This window comes from Syngnathoides biaculeatus, chromosome 5 (assembly GCF_019802595.1).
Source record: "Syngnathoides biaculeatus isolate LvHL_M chromosome 5, ASM1980259v1, whole genome shotgun sequence".
Taxonomy (NCBI): Eukaryota; Metazoa; Chordata; class Actinopteri; order Syngnathiformes; family Syngnathidae; genus Syngnathoides; species Syngnathoides biaculeatus.
The window spans coordinates 28,703,274-28,724,523 of NC_084644.1; the positions used below are offsets into that span (position 1 = coordinate 28,703,274).

At 40.4% G+C, this 21,250-nt stretch overlaps 1 protein-coding gene across 2 annotated transcripts in view; it reads left to right on the forward strand.

Annotated features, from left to right (window-relative positions):
• rprd2b (regulation of nuclear pre-mRNA domain containing 2b) overlaps nt 1-21,250 on the forward strand; it is a 34,431-nt gene that overhangs the window by 5,739 nt on the left and 7,442 nt on the right. For both annotated transcript variants that reach the window (XM_061819235.1, XM_061819236.1), the window contains exons 2-6: nt 11,308-11,437; nt 11,568-11,737; nt 18,448-18,500; nt 18,574-18,700; nt 19,251-19,426. In XM_061819235.1, coding sequence (XP_061675219.1) covers nt 11,308-11,437; nt 11,568-11,737; nt 18,448-18,500; nt 18,574-18,700; nt 19,251-19,426 — 656 coding nt within the window. The remainder of the gene's footprint in view (nt 1-11,307; nt 11,438-11,567; nt 11,738-18,447; nt 18,501-18,573; nt 18,701-19,250; nt 19,427-21,250) is intronic.

A 21,250-nucleotide genomic window follows, 5' to 3' on the forward strand; every position in this document is an offset into this window, starting at 1 on the left:
ACATGATCAGGAACAGCCATGTTTTAACCGTTTTGTTCAGACAAGGTTTAGTTCTACTTTTAAACTCATAGTCACTAGCAACGCCCACCGCCCAATTTTTTTTTTTTTTTTTTGCGCCATATCATTAAATATGAGTAAGTAAGGGTTCACGGCGCCAGGAAAAAGTAGCGGCCTGTCATCCGGTAAATATGGTGTTATCTCTGATTTTATGTTTTTTTAATAATCCATTTGGTATCTCAAGACCAATGCAGTTCCTGAGGACACAAGGTCACCCTTAAGACTTTTTTATATATTTTTTAATCTAAGTATATATAGTATATAGCAATTATATCTGTGATGACTGTATTCCTTTTAAGTGGTGACCCGTGTGACAGCAGCGAAAGAATACACAATCTCAAGACGTGATGGGTGTAAATTGTGGCCAATTCATCATTGATCACTTCTGTTCCAAGGGCATTACAGTCATATTTTTTTATGACGCCTGGCTTGGTAATAGTTGCATGTGGATAGACATTGCACTTGATTCGATGACTACTGTGTAGAAATGTCTCAGCAGCCCGTGCTTTCTCGGAAACAACAGGGAGTACATCCTTTGCTGGGCTTTTTTGAGGATGGAGTTGATGTTTGTCTTCAACTTCAGGTCCTGTGAGATTGCAATTCTCAGGAAGTTGAAGAACAAGGGAACTGGGAGTCTGCTTTGCTTTTTTTTTTCTTTTTTTTCATCAAACTTTGCATATTGACAGCATATTCTCTGGCGTTGACATAACTGTAAGGAAAATCGGTTGAGAAACTAACCAAATTACAGCTAATTTACCCCCACAAACATGCCTGCCACGTAGGCACATCGGCAAATTGGGGTGCTACAGGGTGCTGGTGTAGCAAGTATCGATGAAAGGCACCCTCTGATCTCACAGGACTGGTCCATCCCAGAGACTGCGCCTCCCTAGTGGCCTGGCAGTCTTCTATTGTACAGTGTGACTGTGCAGCATTTTTTTTTTTTGCACAGCATTTTAACTTTGCAATTGTTTTCTGTTTGCAGCCCTTTTATTTTGCCACATTTTTCCTTACCGTTTTCCATGATTGCAGGGTTTTTCTGTTGCTGTTTAACGCTTTTGTATGTCTTTTTTTTTTTTTTTGGTCATTCCTCCTTTTGCACCTTATGACCGTTTGCTGCACATTTGGACATCTGCCACTGTACTTTTCACACCTTATTTGGCAACGCAATTGGTACCCTCGACTTTCCAATTCCTTGTGTATGTGCCGGACGACAGCACATTTTGTCCCAACAATTGTATTTTTGTTGCATCTGACATTAAAAATAAAAAAGAAACTAACAATGGACATATTTGTTTTCCCCGACCTATATTATTCAAATTAATACAAATATTTTACTCATACGTAATACTGTAAGTCTTTTACTATGAATACTCTTCTTTTAGACTGGAGCTACTTTTACCCATTATAAACAATTTGTGTCCCACTTCGTTGTGGGCTGGCCAGTAGTTTTGTTTTTTCCACTATGTACAGACTAACATCACCCAATATGCACCTTTTGGTTACACTTGGATAGTAATCAGAATCATCCTTAGGCCAAATGAAAAAAAGTGGTGCTGATTTCCTACATTTCAGAACTCTGATCACTAGGTGTGTGACAACTGTGTAAAAAGATGCAGACTCCAAAATATTAGAATACTGTATTTTCACAGCTATAAGGCACACTTAAATATCTTGAATTTTCTCCAAAACGGACAGGGTGCCTTATAATGCAGAGGGCCTTATACGTGATCCGTTGTCCAAAATTTGTAACCGACTGGAAGCATTTCCTGCTGACATGCTAGTTAGATAAAGGAAAAGTGGACCTGTTAGAGGACAGCATGTGGAAGTTATAGGAGAAAGCGTGGGCATGGACAAGACGCTAGAGGCACGCCCCCCCAGAAGGTACGTAATTCTGGTATGTGTTGTTCTTGTGTTATACTGGGAGCCTACAAGGCGAGGTGGCCAAAGTTGGAAGAACAACACGAGCAATGGATTATTTAACAAAGAATCGCCATGAAAAAAAAACAAAAAAAACAACGAAGCAACTTCATTCACTGGACATTGGCATGAACAAAATAAAAGTGAAGTTGGGAGCGATGGATGATAAACGGCGAACACAATGTTATTCAGAGGCAGCCCTGGGCGAGTTACACCACAATTTCTGAAAGGATTGTAGATGCTTGGGCTAATGTGTCTGCTTCCACTTGAGGAAGTAGGAAAATGAGCTTTGTCAAGTCGAGAAGACCAAGCTGAGTTTCCGTGGAAACAGGGCGAGGTGGCCTAAGCTGGAGGAACAACTCGACCAATGGAATAACAAAGAACAAACAATCGCCGTGGAAAAAAAAAAACAACAACAACAAAGCAACTTCATTTACTGGACATCGCCCTGAACAAAATAAAGTGAAGTTGCGAGCGATGTGGGAGCGATGGCTGACAAATGGCGAACACAACGTTAAGAGGCAGCCCCGGGCGAGTTATACCACAATTTCTGAAAGGATTGTTGATGCTTGGCCTCACGTGTCTGCTTCCACTTGAGGAACTAGGACGAGCTGTTGTTGAGCTGTCGTTGGAAACGAGCTTTGCCAAGTCAAGAAGACCAAGCTGAATTTCCGTGGAAACAAGATGAGGTGGCCTAAGTTGGAAGAACAACATGAGTAATGGATTAATTAACAAAGAACAAACAATCGGCGTGGGAAAAAAAAACAACAACAAAGCAACTTCATTCACTGGACATCGACGTGAACAGGGTAAGCAAAGTGAAGTTGGGAGTAGCATGGGATATACCATATATGCGGTGAGTTCGGTTGTACTTTATTAACGTATTTAATAATGTAGCTATAGTATATAGCGATACTAGCTTAAAGCATACAGTAGCATGCATATGCGACATTTAAAAAGTCACCCGGAGGAAAACTTGAGTTCGGTTGTACTTTAATGAAGTATTTAACATTGTAAACAGTGAACTTGATTGTATTTAAAAAGCATGCATACACGTTACCATATGGTTTTGGCTAGTATCTCTATACAGCTATACTGTATCGCTACATACTTAAATACTTAAAGTACAACTGAACTCACGATTTACACTGTTAAATATGTCAGTAAAGTATGTACCACTGAACTCTGTTTCCTGTCCGGTACCTTTTTAAATAGCGTGCAAGGATGCTCCCGTATGCTTTAAGCTATTGTTGCTATATAGCTATATCCTTTGCGGCGCTAAACATGTATGTAAATAACATTTGAAGTGCATGTTTTGTGTCAATTATTTTTTCGCTCATCGTTTTGTTGTCTGCTGGTTGTGCTGTTCTGTTTGCTGTGGTGTAAAGCTTTTTGTTTTGTGTGAAACCGTAGGTGAAGATGGTGTGCTGACTTATGACTCGCTTCCACCGCTCGTAGTGGGGGGAAAAAGTGTAGACTTGTTCTTCTGCTTACAAAAATAAAGGTGTAATTGTGCCTCACTATTTCACGAGCGCCCCCCTGCCCGCGCCTAATAATACAGTGCGCTTTGTACAAGTGTTAAATACTGGAATTGCACCTACATCTGAGGATGCGCCTTTTAATATGGTGCGCCTCATACCCGTGAAAATATGGTAGTTTGAAATGACTAATAGAATAGTAGTCCGGTGCAGTCATCATTTTGGAAAGAGTGCCAAGACTTCTTTAAATGTATGCAGTTTAAAGTGACGAGTAGTGCCATAATCTGGGATAGTGTTGTCTGTGCAAATGTAGACGCTACCTTAGATTACAGGTTCCTTCGGGACCGGATTGCTGGGGGAGTGTTTGAAACAGGATAGTACTTTGCACAGTTCCAGAAATTATTAAACTGTGTGAGGACTGGAAGGATCTTGCCCATGCAGAATTTGAGGCAGGATGGGGACACAACGTCTGGGCCTGCCTTTTAAAAAAAATAAATTTAATACAACTTAAATTGTTTAAAGATGCGTCTCACATCCTGTTTTAAATGGTCAACACAGAATTTAGAGGTCTGATGGTGGTGGGTGTGAGAGTCTTTCAAATCTGCAGGAGGAGGTGGTCAGATGGTTTCTAGTGCAATTATAGAGGGCTCTAGCTCCATTTTGATATGCGTGCTCTTTAGCCTGGCAAAGTTACTTAAGTGAACAATGCGTTGTTCTTATTGAATGTCAGAAGTGACTTTTTTTTTTGTACGCACACCTCTTCACAGAAACTGATGTGGCAGTATCGCCATATTCATCCATGCTGCCAACTGAAACTTCAAAGACACTTTAGTCCAGGGGTCATGAACCTATGGCTCGTGAGCCATATCTGGCTCTTTTGATCATTGCATATGACTCACAGAGCCCTCATAACGACGTACTGTGCATGTAATTTCTGTGGCGACAGCAACACAAATGATGAAGAGACAGTTTGTCTTTGTGGGGTTGCCGTAGTTTGCTGTCCAATATGGAAATGGATGTGGGCAGGCGCAGAAGGATCAGATAGAAATTGTGAAAACATTTTGACAAAGATGGCTAAAAGAAAAAGATGTGGAGTACCACAATTTTCAGCAACAATTGACAGAGAAATTCGCCTTAGTGGAGAAAGAAGGTTCCTTTGTGTCTTAATATGTAATGACATAATTGCAACAATGAAATGCTCAAATATAAAATGCCACTTCGACACACGCCATACTGCATTTTCATCAAAATATCCTGCGGGGGAAAGCAGGAAGAAAGCATGTCAAGCTAGTGTCCAAAGTCCAAGCTAGTCAGCAGCAACTCCGTGTTTGGACCCAACCGGGTGATTCGTATACCTTTGCTGGTGCTTTGGCAATTGTGAGAAACGGAAAGCCATCCACAGAAAGGGAGTTTGTCAAAACGGTCATGCTGTTATTGCCAATGAAATTTTTGACAACTTTTCTCATAAGGACAAGATAATCAAACGAATAAAAGGCAATTTCCTCTCGGGAAGTATTGTTGGTGACGCAACAAAAGTGGGGAGAAATAAAAAAAAAATATATACCTGTAGACCAGCTGATTGTGAAAACTTGAAATTCACATACCACACACGGCAGTGTGTGAGTATTGCTGTACTGACAATGTTTGGGTCTACCTATGCAAGTGGGAAATCATTCTCACATTTAAAAAAAAAAAAATAATAAAAAAATTTTAGGCCTACCTACGTTCACGATTAATGGATGTAAGTCTCAAAGGCTGCATTAAGTTTAATCTCATGACGTATGAAACAGACTACAAAGCCATCAGCAAAACCATCAAGCACCAGAAATCTCATAAATGGTTAGAAGTACTTCTATCATCATGGGTTAACAACAGCATAATGTTGTTTAAAAGAATTCAGACTTATTGTACTCTAAAAGCTTTGGTTGCACATAAAATGTGCATACACTTGTATTTAATTTTAAAAATATTGTATGGCTCATTTCGAATTACATTTTAAAATATTAGGCATTCATGGCTCTCTCACCCTAAAAGGTTCCCGACCCCTCCTCTAGTCAGTCCAGTTTAAACAGCTTAGAAGTTTCATCTTTGCTTCGTTGGTCCACTTTTTCACGGTTTTCACTGTAGGTGCCATGGATTTAAGTTCTTGCGTGTTTTGGTATTAATTGTATTAAACAGTGATCAGACAAGTCCCAGAGCTATGCTAACTATGGCACTGTAGGTGCTTTTCAATGTAGCATTGCAATGGTCTAAAATATTATTTTCTTTTGGGGGATAATCAATGTGTTGCTTGTTTTTAGGGAGTTCCTGTTTTAGTTTAGCTTTGTTAAAGTTAACAAGAAAAATGTAGTGTTTGTCTCCACCCCCCCCTCCCAAAATTAGGTTTACTTGTTCAGCGGGCATTAGAGGTGTTAACTTGAGGTGGAATTTAAGCGCTGGAAAGAATGAGATGCAAACTCACGAGGCAAGTCAAATGGCTTACAGTTTAAAAAAAGCGACTCTAATACTGAGCTGGAGTGTCCTGGGCTCTGTGATGTTGGGACACAGGTTTTCGTTTATTTAGAAACATATCCTGCTGCCTTTTTGTTTTCCCTGATAACTCCATGACGCGATCTGCCTGGTGAAGATGGAAGCCAAGAAGCGTTACAGTACCATTGGGAACAAGTTCACAAAGACAAGTGGTTTTCCTTTTGCATTCGGGTGGATTTTTATGCTACCCAAACTCCCTGATTTCCACAATGTTCTCTTGCGTCACACATGTCCTCCTGTGCAATGGATCCTATCAATTTCCTGCTAGACGCTGCTGAGTTAATAGCAGAGGAAAATTTTAAGTAAAACAAAATTTGTGTAGTGCACCCCATACACAAGATAACTCCATGTCCTTTTACGTATTAAAATTATTTTAATACAAAGAAGTAAAATATTTAAAATGAGGGGAAAAGATTTACAATAAATGTGTGTACACAAAACTGTACAGTGCAAGAAAAATAATTGAAGAGTGGAAATACTCTAAAATGCATGAAAAAGGTTTAACCTGGTTTTAAAAACCTTGACACTTTGCAGTCATGTGATTTGACTGGCGCCATTGCACTCACAAATCTGCAAAGTTAAGCACGAAAAATCACGCGCGTAAAATTTGTTACAAGTAGAAATGCATACATGTTGAAAGACGTCACTTATTTTGTGTCGTCGTGACGAATGTTGCCTCTAAGATGTGCCACTGCACAATTGCGCACTTGTCGGGCACTCTCACATGAAAGCCAATCCAGCACAGTGAACCACAGCCTGTCTTTTTTTTTTCTTTTTTTTTTTTAAAACACTGAAGCACACGCTCTGCTGCTCAGCCTAATTCTACTTCCTAGTTTACCTGACAACGCCACCTGCTCTTAAAGGGGTACACTCATAATTACAAACAACACACACCCTCAACTTTATATCTGCAGGCATGACTGGTGGACCACATCTGGAACTTTATATCAGCGGGCATCACTGACCACACCTATACATTTTTCAAATGTGAGTGACTGGTATTCTATTTGGTGTCTTTTAATAATTTGTTTCGATTTGACACTGTGAGTGTGAACATCTTCAGTAATGACTTGCCTTCACTGTAAGTGTGGGGGGGGGGTGTAAAATTCGTCTGCTTAGAGAGAGAGAGATATTCTCTCTAGGGTCTGAATCTCTTCTTTCCAATGCAATCTATATGCTTTGCTCACACATTGCTTCATATCATTGGTAAAAAAGGGGGAGGGGGAGAGTATCGTACGTTATGAACTGAACGGAACATGTGTGGACAGAGCCAAACAAGGTGGATCGAACCGTTTGGACGGTTTTCAAAAATCGTTTCACCAATACTAGTCACCTTGACCTCGTGAGACCTGAACTATTGTCATGTGTACATTTTTTTTATTCGTCCTATCAATTTGGATATGTACAGTATCCATTTTGCAGATATTGTCACCATTATATTGTCACTGAAATGCTGTGGCAAGACTGCAATATGATGGGAGCAGGTGTATCAGATGTGGCCCTTAGGTCAGCTTTAAAAATGAAGTATGTCTGAGGGGCAAAAATGTAATGTCCTCACGAGTATGCAGTAAATACACTCACATGATCACCTACATGTGTAATATGTACCTGGTTTGAAAAGTCCAGTATTTCAGGAATCATATATTATACGTGTTCATGTAACATGGGGAAATACAGTGACAGCAGTTTCCTGACAAATTTCTACATTAACAATCCTATTATTTCTTGAATGTTTTCACTTAGTTTTCAGAGAATTTTAGACTCAAAAACGCTCTGATCCGCATCAAGCTTAGTCATAATTTGCTGATCCAATCAATTACTTAATTAATGCAAAAGACATTTAGTCTACCTTGCCATCATATGCAGTATATTTGAATCCAAAAGATAATTTATTTTTAGCCTTGTCTTTTGACGTAGTATTGTAATATCTGACAATCAATAAGAAAAGGCAAGAAAACGTTTTGGTTCCAATTTCCCAACCCACCCTAAAAATTCCTTAGACCCTAACAGTTTTACACCACGTAATATGTCAGGGGCGTGGCTCTCCACAGCCATTCGGACATTCGTGGCGCGCACTGCCACAGAAGCACAGAGTTAATTCGACTGTTTGACAGCAGGTGCGTTGGACGGCGGCATATATATATATATAATATATATATATATATATATATATATTATATATATATATAAAATGTGTGTGTGTGTGTGTTCACGAGCATCAGCTAGCATCATTGCCTCGTCCCATGTCATAGTGTTACTGAGCCATATCAACTCAAGTTACATTTGCCCATTTTTTACTTTTTTTTTTTCTTTTGGGACCAAGCCTTTTGCCTTGAGAGTTTTTTACCTTTCTTTTTTTCTTTTCAATTTTTTACCAGTTTTGGGCTGCCTTCCTGTGACCTCTGCTTGGCAATAAACCTTCCTAAAATCCACGCTTACGCTTCCTGCATCTGGGTTCTACCCTCCACCTGGTTCGCGACAAAATCAAGTTTATTTATTATCTCTAACATTCCAGTGTTTTGCAATGCGAGACGCCGTCATGAATTTTGATCTCATTGTGCTCGAAAGAGTGTGAATTAACGAGAACTGACAAGAAAATGGCGGCACTATGTGCTGGAGCCTACGTACAGATGTTTTGTCTAAAAATAAATAAGTAAATAAAACCAACAGACCCTAGTTTTGAAATGTCGGAAATTTTATTTTTTTTAAGGCCTAAATGTCGGCGGTCTGGGAAACAACACTTCTTAGATGACACGTAATGCTTTGATCAAACCACAAGACAAATTAGTTCTTTCACTATTTCACTATGTCCGACTGCTGCAATAAAATCTTGTATTCCAGTACCACCACATACTGTCTTTATGATCACTGGGCTTTTTCTTGTCAACTCATAAATGCCACCAAGGCGACGACATCTTAATGGATCACGGCGTGTGTATTATAAGACAGAAACTGTGATTTACGATATGGCTCACAAGCAGGCAGCAAAACCTTGGTGTTCGGAGTAGTGTGCTAGGCTACATACAGTGCCTTGTGAAAGTATTCGCCCCCCCCCTTGAACTTTTTGACCTTTCGCCACATTTCAAGCTTCAAACAAAGATCTAAAATTAAAATGTATTGTCAAGAATCAACAACAAATGGGACACAATCATGAAGTTGAATGAAATTTTTTGGATGTTTTAAACTTTTTTTTCAAACAAAGAAAACCTAAAAAGTGGGGTGTGAAATATTATTAGCCCCCCTTGCAATAATACTTTGTAGCGCCACCTTATGCTACAGTTACAGCTGCAAGTCGCTTGGGGTATGTCTCTATCAGTTTTGCACATCGAGAGACTGAAATTCTTGACCATTTTTCCTTGCAAAACAGCTCAAGCTCAGTGAGGTTGGATGGAGAGCGCTTGTGTACAGCAGTCTTTAGCTCTGCCCACAGATTCTCGATTGGATTCAGGTATGGACATTGACTTGGCCATTCTAACACCTGGATACGTTTATTTATGAACCATTCCATTGTAGATTTGGCTTTATGTTTTGGGTCATTGTCCTTTTGGAAGATAAATCTCTGTCCCAGTCTCAGTTCTTTTGCAGACTCCAACAGGTTTTCTGCCATATCGTTTTGCATTGTTGCCAAAAAGTTCGATTTTGGATTCATCTGACCATGAGCATCTTCTTCCACATGTTTGGTGTGTCTCTAAGGTGGCATGTAGCAAACTTTTTAAATGAGACTTTTTATAGATATCTTTGAGAAATGGCTTTCTTCTTGCCACTCTTCCATAAAGGCCAGATTTGTGCAGTGTATGACTGATTGTTGTCCTATGAACAGACTATCCCATCTCTGGTGTAGATCTCTGCAGTTCATCCAGAGTGAACATGGGCCTCTTGGCCTGGTCAGTCTTCTCCTTGTTTGAGGTGAAAGTTTAGAGGGACAGCTGGGTTTTGGTAGATTTGCAGTGGTCTGATACTCCTTCTATTTCAATATGATTGCTTCCACAGTGTTCCTTGAGATGGTTAAAGTTTGGGAAATCTTTTTGCATCCAAATCTGGCTTTAAACTTCTCCACAATAGTATCTCAGACCTGCCTGGTGTGTTCCTTGGTCTTCATGATGCTCTCTGCACTTTAAACAGAACCCTGAGACTATCACAGAGCAGGTGCATTTATACAGAGACTTGATTACACACAAGTGGATTCTATTTATCACCATCAGTCAACATTGAATCGTTCAGAGATCCTCACTGAACTTCTGGAGTGAGTTTGCTACTCTGAAAGTGAAGGGGCCGAAAAACGTTCCACGCCCCACTTTTCAGTTTTTTATTTGTTAATGTATGAAACATCCAATAAATTTTGTTCCACTTTACGATTGTGTCCCACTTGTTGTTCATTCTTGACAAAAAAAATTATATCTTTGTTTGAAGCCTGAAATGTGGCGAAAGGTTGAAAGGTTCAAGGGGGACGAATACTTTCACAAGGCACTGTAACTGTTGTACGTAAACGCGCCAACCTTCTGTCAAATCATGCTCTAAATTTGTGCTGTGTGAAATAATTTAAACGAAATAAGGATGATGCCAGTCGAGGCAGCCCTATGCATGACTAATAATGGTAGTTAAGAATTTGTCATGATTTTTGTTTGGACCAAGCCCTGCTATCTCACTAGAATAGATTCACCCTTGCACTGACCAACAGATGAATACTGTTTCCACATTCCAAACCAAAATGTGAACAATTTTGTAGTAAGCATGCAAATTTTAAAGCGTTACTTGAGCATTACGAATGTGATGTGTTTACAGATTAAAACTAGACATGAGGCTGAAAGAGTGGAAACAGTTTTTTATTCTGAAATGGTATTAACTTTGTTTATTCTCATGGAGAATGTGGGTGTCAAAATGCCCCCACTTTGTCAACACTAACACTTCTCATGCTGCCCACACACATACACACACTTAAAAATAACGTTGCGGGGCATGTTTTTTTTTTTTTTTTTTTTTTTTTTTAAATTATGATGGGGGCTGTCCAAAAATGGATGGGAGACTGTAAATGGCCCCCACGGTGTAAATTGGATACCCTTGCTTTTAGTGAATACATATGTCTGTATCTGTATTTTGTAATTCTTTTAGGAATATTGGTAACTATTTACGTGATATATTTTTATGGTTTCTTCTAGTTGTAGCCAGTCATGGATGCTACGTTGGGCTTTATTGTTGATCATTGTGTCTCCATATTAATGTCGACTATAACAGTTTCTACAAGACTTGTATTTCTACCGATGGGGTATTCACGGATTGTTTGTTTTAATATACTCATATTTCAGTGTTTTTGTGTTTCATCTTTCAGCTGACAACAATCATCGCTTGAATCTCTTCTACCTTGCCAATGACGTCATACAAAACTGCAAAAGAAAGAATGCTATTGTGTTCCGCTCCGCCTTTGCTGAGGTTCTTCCGAATGCTGCCCTTCTTATCAAGTGAGTAATCTTCTTTTTGTCCACATGTTCTTCTTCAGGTAAATCTCCCCCCAAATGGATGAAATGTCCTCAGGTATTGAAACGTATTCTTTGTGTATGTGTGTGTCTTATCTCTGTCGTGTGGTATCAGAGATGCAAAGGTCCGTAAATCGGTGGAAAGGATCTTGTCAATCTGGGAGGAACGCAGTGTGTATCCTGAGGAGCTCCTCACTCAGTTGAAAGCCAATTTACACAAGAAGGAAAAGGAAAGAGAGAAGCAGAAGGAGAAAGAAAAAGGAAAAGAGACACCCCCTATTGCTGGTAAGTGGTCACCGATTTGATTGGGCCCCGATATGCAATTCTTAAAATAAGCCCACAGATTTATTTTTTGCAAGAATACTTTGTATGTCCCACCACAAATCGGAAGCCGGTATTCTGCGTAACATTCTCTTCTTCTTCTTCTTCTTTTCCTTTCGGCTTGTCCCGTTAGGGGTCGCCACAGCGTGTCATCTTTTGCCATCTTAGCCTATCTCCTGCATCTTCCTCTCTAACCCCAACTGCCCTCATGTCTTCCCTCACCACATCCATAAACCTTCTCTTTGGTCTTCCTCTCGCTCTTTTGCCTGGGAGCTCCATCCTCAGCATCCTTCTACCAATATACTCACTCTCACGCCTCTGAACATGTCCAAACCATCGAAGTCTGCTCTCTCGAATCTTGTCTCCAAAACATCCAGCTTTGGCTGTCCCTCTAATGAGCTCATTTCTAATCCTATCCAACCTGGTCACTCCGAGCGAGAACCTCAACATCTTCATTTCTGCCACCTCCAGTTCAGCTTCCTGTTGTTTCTTCAGTGCCACTGTCTCTAATCCGTACATCATGGCCGGCCTCACCACTGTTTTGTAAACTTTGCCCTTCATCCTAGCAGACACTCTTCTGTCACATAACACACCAGACACCTTTCGCCAGCTGTTCCAACCTGCTTGGACCCGTTTCTTCACTTCCTGACCACACTCTCCATTGCTCTGTATTGTTGACCCCAAGTATTTGAAGTCATCCACCCTCGCTATCTCTTCTCCCTGTAGCCTCACTCTTCCCCCTCCACTTTTCTCATTCACGCACATATATTCTGTTTTACTTCGGCTAATCTTCATTCCTCTCCTTTCCAGTGCATGTCTCCATCTTTCCAATTGTTCCTCTGCATGCTCCCTGCTTTCACTGCATATGACAATATCATCTGCGAACATCATGGTCCAAGGGGATTCCAGTGTAACCTAATCTGTCAGCCTATCCATTACCACTGCAAACAGGAAGGGGCTCAGAGCTGATCCCTGATGCAGTCCCACCTCCACCTTAAATTCCTCTGTCACACCTAAGGCACACCTCACCATTGTTCTGCTGCCATCATACATGTCCTGTACTATTTTAACATACTTCTCTGCCACACCAGACTTACGCATGCAGTACCACAGTTCCTCTCTTGGTACTCTGTCATAGGCTTTCTCTAGATCCACAAAGACGCAATGTAGCTCCTTCTGACCTTCTCTGTACTTTTCCACGAGCATCCTCAAGGCAAATAATGCATCTGTGGTACTCTTTCTAGGCATGAAACCATACTGTTGCTCGCAGATACTTACTTCTGTCCTGAGTCTAGCCTCCACTACTCTTTCCCATAACTTCATTGTGTGGCTCATCAACTTTATTCCTCTATAGTTCCCACAGCTCTGAACATCCCCTTTGTTCTTAAAAATGGGAACTAGAAAACTTTTCCGCCATTCTTCAGGCATCTTTTCGCCCGCTAGTATTCTGTTGAATAAGTTGGTCAAAAACTCCACAGCCATCTCTCCAAATTGCTTCCATACCTCTACCGGTATGTCATCAGGACCAACTGCCTTTCCAGTTTTCATCCTTTGTAGTGCCTTTCTGACTTCCCCCTTAGTAATCATTTCCACTTTCTGGTCCTTCACTCTTGCCTCTTCAACTCTTCCTTCTCTCTCATTTTCTTCATTCATCAACTTCTCAAAGTATTCTTTCCATCTATTTAGTACACTACCGGCACCAGTCAACACATTTCCATCTCTATCCTTAATCACCCTGACCTGCTGCACATCCTTCCCATCTCTATCCCTCTGTCTGGCCAACCTGTAGAGATCCTTTTCTCCTTCTTTCGTGTCCAACCTGGTGTACATGTCTTCATATGCCTCTTGTTTAGCCTTTGCCACCTCTACCTTTGCCTTACGTCGCATCTCGATGTACTCCTTTCGCCTCTCCTCTGTCCTCTCAGTATCCCACTTCTTCGCTAATCTCTTTCCTTGTATGACTCCCTGTATTTTGGGGTTCCACCACCAAGTCTCCTTCTCCCCTTTCCTACCAGATGACACACCAAGTACTCTCCTGCCTGTCTCTCTGATCACCTTGGCTGTCGTCGTCCAGTCTTCCGGGAGCTTCGGTTGTCCATCGAGAGCCTGTCTCACCTCTTTCCGGAAGGCTGCACAACATTCTTCCTTTTTCAGCTTCCACCACATGGTTCTCTGCTCTACCTTTGTCTTCTTAATCTTCCTACCCACCACCAGAATCATCCTACATACTACTATCCTATGCTGTCGAGCTACACTCTCCCCTACCACTACTTTACAGTCAGTAACCTCCTTCAGATTACATCGTCTGCACAAAATATAATCTACCTGCGTGGTTCTACCTCCGCTCTTGTAGGTCACTATATGTTCCTCCCTCTTCTGGAAATAAGTGTTCACTACAGCCATCTCCATCCTTTTTGCAAAGTCCACCACCATCTGCCCTTCAAAGTTCCTTTCCTGGATGCCGTACTTACCCATCACTTCTTCATCGCCCCTGTTTCCTTTACCAATATGTCCATTACAATCTGCACCAATCACAACTCTCTCGCTGTCTGGGATGCTCAGAACTACTTCATCTAGTTCCTTCCAGAATTTCTCTTTCAACTCTAGGTCACATCCTACCTGTGGTGCATAGCCGCTAACCACATTATACATAACACCCTCAATTTCAAATTTTAGTCTCATCACTCGATCTGATACTCTTTTCACCTCCAAGACATTCTTAGCCAGCTCTTCCTTTAAAATAACCCCTACTCCATTTCTCTTCCCATCTACTCCGTGGTAGAATAATTTAAACCCTGCTCCCAAACTTCTAGCCTTACTACCTTTCCACCTGCTCTCTTGGATGCACAGAATATCAACCTTTCTCCTAATCATCATGTCAACCAACTCCTGTGCTTTTCCTGTCATAGTCCCAACATTCAAAGTCCCTACACTCAGTTGTAGGCTCTGTGCATTCCTCTTTTTCTTCTGACGCTGGATCCGGTTTCCTCCTCTTCTTTGTCTTCGACCCACAGTAGCTGAATTTCCACCGACGCCCTGCAGGTTAGCAGTGCCGGGGGCGGGCGTTGTTAACCCGGGCCACGACCGATCCGGTATGGGATTCTTTAGATGAACGCTCATATTTGTTTGGCACAGTTTTTACGCCGGATGCCCTTCCTGACGCATCCCTCTGCATTTATCCAGGCTTGGGACCGGCCTACAGATTGCACTGGTTTGTGCCCCCATAGGGCTGCATTATTCTGCGTAACATTGCATTTGTGGAATAAGAATTTGAAGTAACCAGAAGGTCACGTGAGGCGGTATGTGTATGTTAATTTCCCCGCAATGGTCATGTGCAATCCGTGATCAAACTCGGAATCATATGTATGGAATCTGCAAACCTGTTGGTAGACTTTGTGTATGTTGGGGTTTAATACATGGTAATGTGAACACTATTTTAGCAAGTTCAGGATTGATACAATCATGTCAGCAACCCACAGGATAAACACAATCTTTTCTTGGTTTGGTCATGTCACGTAATAACTCTTGAGAGGTATGTCTGGTGTTAATTTTGGTTGCCAGTAGAGAGAGATATTGCTTAAAATGCCCATTCCCTGAAAAGAAGCTTATTGTGCAACTTGACTTATATATCTAGTCTTTTAAGATGTCATAATAACAAAATGGGTTCATAGCTTGGTTAAACTGGACTAAGTAAACTAAAATTCTGATTAAAATAACACTTCTATGAAGATATTACTGTAATATTTTTTTCTGACAAGCTGTCAGTTTTTTTTCACCTACTGTACTTGACTCAAAATGTAGGCAGTGACAGATGCGATAGTATATAGAGCTTGTGCACGTGACGTCACCATTTTCACAGCGCCATATTGCCAGTCAAAAAGAGCTGCTCGACAGGGTGGGAGACATTAAACCAGAGCAGAATATTCACAATGCCGGAGACTTGTGCTGTTGGTTGTTCCAACAAACGAGACAGATATTCAAAGAGATCAATGTATGGAATACCAGCTGAAAAGACGAGAAAAGATAGATGGATTTCGGCAATTAAACGTGATGGATGGTGCCCAACCAAATACACATGACTGTGTAGTGATCACTCCACTTCAGGTAGGAATTATTATTCTCAATCTCAAATTCCTAAAAAGTATTTATAATGCCAAGTTGGGTCATTTGAGAACAATGCGTTTAAAACAAAAAACAAAACAAAAAACGACGTCTCCAATGTACATGAAGCGTGTTGCAGCCAAACGTTAATCTTTGGCACACTTTATTTTTTTTTCTAGTATGCATTGTTCTCAAATGAGTTCAATGCGTGTTTAAAAAAAAGAGGCACACAGAGGCTTACCGAAGTTCGTGTGGCCGCAATGCACTTCCATGTTCGGGGGCTGAAGCCTAACCCGGTGGTATTTCCTTTTTTAAATACACATTGGACTCATTTGAGAACAACGCTATGTGGGATTTATTCTTGATTGAGAACACATCCAGCAACAAAGTATTTGTATCCGTCCAGACTTTTTTTTACGCATTCAAACTCTTCCGTGTAAATCTCAAAGACTTATTCACCAGATACATGTGTCCATCCAGTTGTCCAAGCCGAGCAGAAGCTGGTTTAAAGTCCAATTTCTTATCGGCGAAAACATCAACTTTGGCATTAAATATGGGTCCTCTATGCCAAGTTTATTATTCATTTATTATGACCTCCTGAATATTTAACGGTATCGGAATAAACTGTGGGTGGTGTGCTATAAGATGTATTTTCGCGTTGTCTCCAACCGACTTAGCATTGAAGAATGGCTTGTTTGACCAACACTTCTGGCCAGTGACGTGATTTGATGATGTAGGTACACAAGCTCTATGGCCCATGTCTCTCAGTGCTTAACTATTGGCCAATCACTTCAAAATTTCCCTTTAAAATTTCTGACAAGGACCCTAAATTAAGTCACATTCTAGCACACTGTCACCATTGTAATAAACTGGCCACAGATTTGACGGTAGTCATAATTAATAGAAACTTTTTTTGCCCAAACATTATGGTGTTAAATTGCATTCACATTAAAATAACTGATTTGCATGACTTTAATCTTGGGTCTTCCACCACATACTGCCCCCTGCTCAAGAGACGGGTTGCGTCACCAGTGTTTTCCTTTATGCTCAGACTGGAATACTCCTACAATTTTGAGATTTTCTTTGTTTTTCCCCCCACTTACCTTCTCTGATGTTGTCACAATCATCTTGTTTAACAAACTACTGTTTGCAAACTGTGTCGTCACCCCTGTCACACTTGAGTCAAATTCGGACGCTTTGCTTCCGCCTCCTTCCCTTGTGTTTATGACTTAACCACGGTGTGCTAATCTGTGTTGCTCCATTGAGCTGTCGAATTAAATAAGTGGATCCTTAAGCCAGAGAAATTTTCTCTATCTCTTTTGGTACTCAAAATTTTCTGACCACTTGAGTACTCGATGCAGCCCTGTAAAATGAGATAATGTATAATAATGAATTTATACAAATCCAGGCAGTTATACTTCAACCTGCGAGTGACCTAATTTACAAATTTTTAAATACAAGATGTCTCTTAGACTTATTTGTGAGCTCCACGCAAAAATGTGTTGAGCGCAAATGATGGAAAATCAGACATCATGCGAGTCTGCTAGTTTATTACTGACACACGTCATAGATGGCATCAGAAAATTAAAATTGATGATTCAGATATAACCGTTCAAGCAATGCTTATTTGAACATCTGATCCAGTAACACCTGTAGTCAGACACTATAATGTTCCTTTTTTTTTTTTAAATCTACAAAAAAAGACTACCTGAATTTCTCGTGTATAACATACAATCTTGTGTAATACAATCCTCTAAAATAGGAAAACCCCACTCACTCACTCACTCACTCACTCACTCACTCACTCACTCACTCACTCACTCACTCACTCACTCACTCACACACACACACACACACACACACATTTTTATCCCTATCAATATGATTAGCAACCATGTTTCAAGTGGTTAAACCTCTCCCTAGATCTACTACAATGGTTGCGTCTAGCACATGTGCAAATTTTGATCACTCTGTTTCCTGCAACTGCTCAGGAATTTTAGCACTCAAATACTAAATTAAATCATATTGAATCGTCCCAGCAGTAAAGCTGCCATTTTTTTTAAATCGAATCTCTACCTGTGTATCTAGATATGTAAGTAATGGGCCTCATGGCAGAGATTCCCAAAGCTAGTTACTACTCTAACTTTTTGGTGGTCATGGAATGTGAATTAAATTTATCTCAAGGTACTACACTAATTCCCAAGGATAAACTTTTTCTTGCTTGCGTTTTATTTTTTTTTTAATGGCTCTTTTCACATCCCTCTTTGACACCACTCCTTTGTTTGGAATAATTGTTGCAAAAAGCTAAAGATAAAACAAAAAGCAGCTCATGAAAAAAAATTAATGCTTACTGCTATGGTTGAGGTCTTGAGGTCTGTTAGTTTCCTGAAGGGGATTAAAACTCAAAACCTCAAGGTTCTCTGACTGTCATTCTACTCTATGACAGATAGTTCCTAAACTTCATGCCCAAATTCTGAATTGTACAACCAAATGCGGTAATGACATCAGAGGTTCCACTGTGATATTTTACATCAAGCATAAGGGAGAATTTTAATGTGATTCTGAATTCATAGCTCCAGCCAAGACAAAAGCTGCTATCAAGTCCAAGATAGTTGACGAGTTTGCAGTAAGTCTCACGCAAATGTATATGCATCTTTATTGTCCTTAAAATAAATAAATTTTTTTTTTGTTTGTCTTAGCCCAACTCCCTTATAGAACAGCTGTCAGGATACAAGCAAGCAGTCGCAGAAGAGGACTTCAGGGAGAAGCAGCTCGCAGCTCTCAGGCTGGACATTTGCAGTGCTGAGGCTCACAAGAGGCTGAAAGGTTAGAATCCATCCATCCCTTCTCAAAACAACGTAAACTCACTTGGGACGCTGGTGTGCTGGCGTCTATCCCAACTGACTGGGCAAAAGGCAGGATACACCTTGGTGGCGAGCAAATTGGAGGACACTCTCAAACATCAACCATTTTCACCCATATTCACACCTACTGACAAAAATCTATCCAATTTAATCCATCTGATCAATTTCTATCTCTTATTGTCTCCAGATTGAGTCTCATGCCTCTGTGTTGAAATCTTAAATGGCTATTGGGCAGCTCTAGGACAGTTAGTAGAGCGGGTCGTCCAGTGTGAGAAGGTTGGCCTGTTCGAATCCTGGCTATGACTGTCTGTACGTCGAAGTGTCCTTGGGCAAAACACTGAAACCTAATTTGCTCCCGGTGGGCCTGGCAGTGCCTTGTATGGCAGTAGCCGCCCATAGGTGTATGAATGTGTGTGTAAATGGGCGATTGTGAGGCTTTTTCAAGTGCTTTGTGCACTGTGATGGTGCCCACGAAGAACTCCATAATTGGTGTCCATTTAATATTTTATCAGACAAGGCAGGAGGGAACAAGTTTGCCAAAGACTTTGAAGACGGCTTTCAGAAACTGCAGGAGTTTGTCGGCTTTCTGGAGGAGGAGTTGAAGACGGGACCCTCGTTGCTGGAGTCTTTGGGAAATGCAGAGATCTTCTATGAGATGCAGTACAAGGAGGTCAAGATTGTGGCTAATGTGAGTGTTCATTCTTGGTCTGTTTTTAAGTTATGAAGGCCTGACCATGGAATACACAGGTCTACTTGAAATTGTGATTGCTATTGTTACTTTGACCCCAAAAAATCTGTGCAGAAAAATTACTTTAACTGGCCATGATAGTGGCCCCGCAAAGTTGTTTTAAAAATGTTGTTCTAGTGGTTTTCATCTATGGTACATGTGAGTATATATAGTAGATACGGAAAATATTCAAGACTCCCTTAAATTTTTGTTATATTACCGCCAATTGCTAAAATCTGTTCATTTTTATCCTCATGAATATACATATAGCATCCCATATTGACAGAAGAAAAGTTAATTTAAATTTTTACTCATTTATAATATAAAAACGGAAATCACAGAGCCCTAAGAATTCAGACCCTATGCTCAGTGTTTAGTAGAAGCACTATGAGTCTTTTGGGGAATAACCCAACAAGTTTTTTAGATCTGAATTTGTAGATCCTCTGCCATTCCACCTTGCAGATTCTCTCCAGTTATTTCCTATTGGACGGTAAATGTTGCTGGACAGCCATTTTCAGGTCTCCAGTTTTAAGTCAGGGCAATGGTTTGGGCCATTTAAGAACAGTCAGAATTGTCCTGAAGCTACTCCTTTCTTATTTTAGTTGTGTTCTTAGGGTCATTGTCCTATTGGAAGGTGAAACTTCGGCCCAGTCTGTGGTCCTGAGCACACCGGAAAAGGTTCTCGTTCAGGATATTCCTGTACTGCCGCATTTTATTTATTTATTTTTTTGGGGACCCAGTCTTAGTGTCCTTGCAGCTGAAAAACACTCCCAAAGCATAATGCTGTCACCACTACGCTTCATTGTTGGGACTGTATTGGACAAGCAATGAGCAGTATACCTGGTTTTCTTCACGAATAACTACTTAGAATTAAGGCCAAACAGTTCTACCTTGGGCTCATCAGACCAAAACATTTTATTTCTCACTATCTTGGAGTTTTCCAGTGTTTTTTTTCCCCCTTCTTTTTTTTTTAAGCAAACTATACATGCTTTCATGTGTCAAGGGGTTTCCATCAGGCCACTTTGGCATAAACCCCCAACTGGTGGAGGACTACAGTGATAGTTGACTTTCTAGAATTCCTTCTTTCTCCCAGCAGCATCTCTGGAGCTCAACCACACTGATGTTTTGGTTCTTCTTTACCTCTCTCTTCTCCTCTGATTGCTCATTTTGGCTAAACAAACAACTCTGGGAAGCCTTTGGGTTATCCCAAATGTCTTCTATTTATGGATTATTGTGCCCATTGTGCTCTTAGGAACCTTAACTGCAGTGTATGTATGTATATATAATGTAATTTAAAAAAAAAAATATTTTATTATTGCGATTTTTTTCTTTTTTTTCTTTTTTTTTTGGGGGGGGGGTGTAACCTTGGCCAGATCCGCCCCTTTCCACAATTCTGTCTCTTGAGATCTTCAGGCTTTTCCTTTGACCTCATGATTGTCTTTGGTCTATGTGTGGTTTTCGTATCAACCAACAGCTCCGCTCCAATGATGGTTTAGAATAATCTCAAGAATGATCAGAAAAAATGGATAGCACCCGTGTTAAATAAAAATGTAACAGCAAAGGGCCTGAATACTTAAGGCTGTCTGATATATTAGTAATTACTGCAAAAATTTCAACAATTCTGTTTCAGTCAATATGGCGTCCTATGTGTACATAAATATGAAAAAAAAAAGAACTTAAGCTTAGCAATTACTGAAAACCGAAAAATTTAAGGGGGGTTCAAATACTTTTCGTAACCACTGTACAGTTAATAAATAATGTTTGGTGTAATACATTGTAGCATCT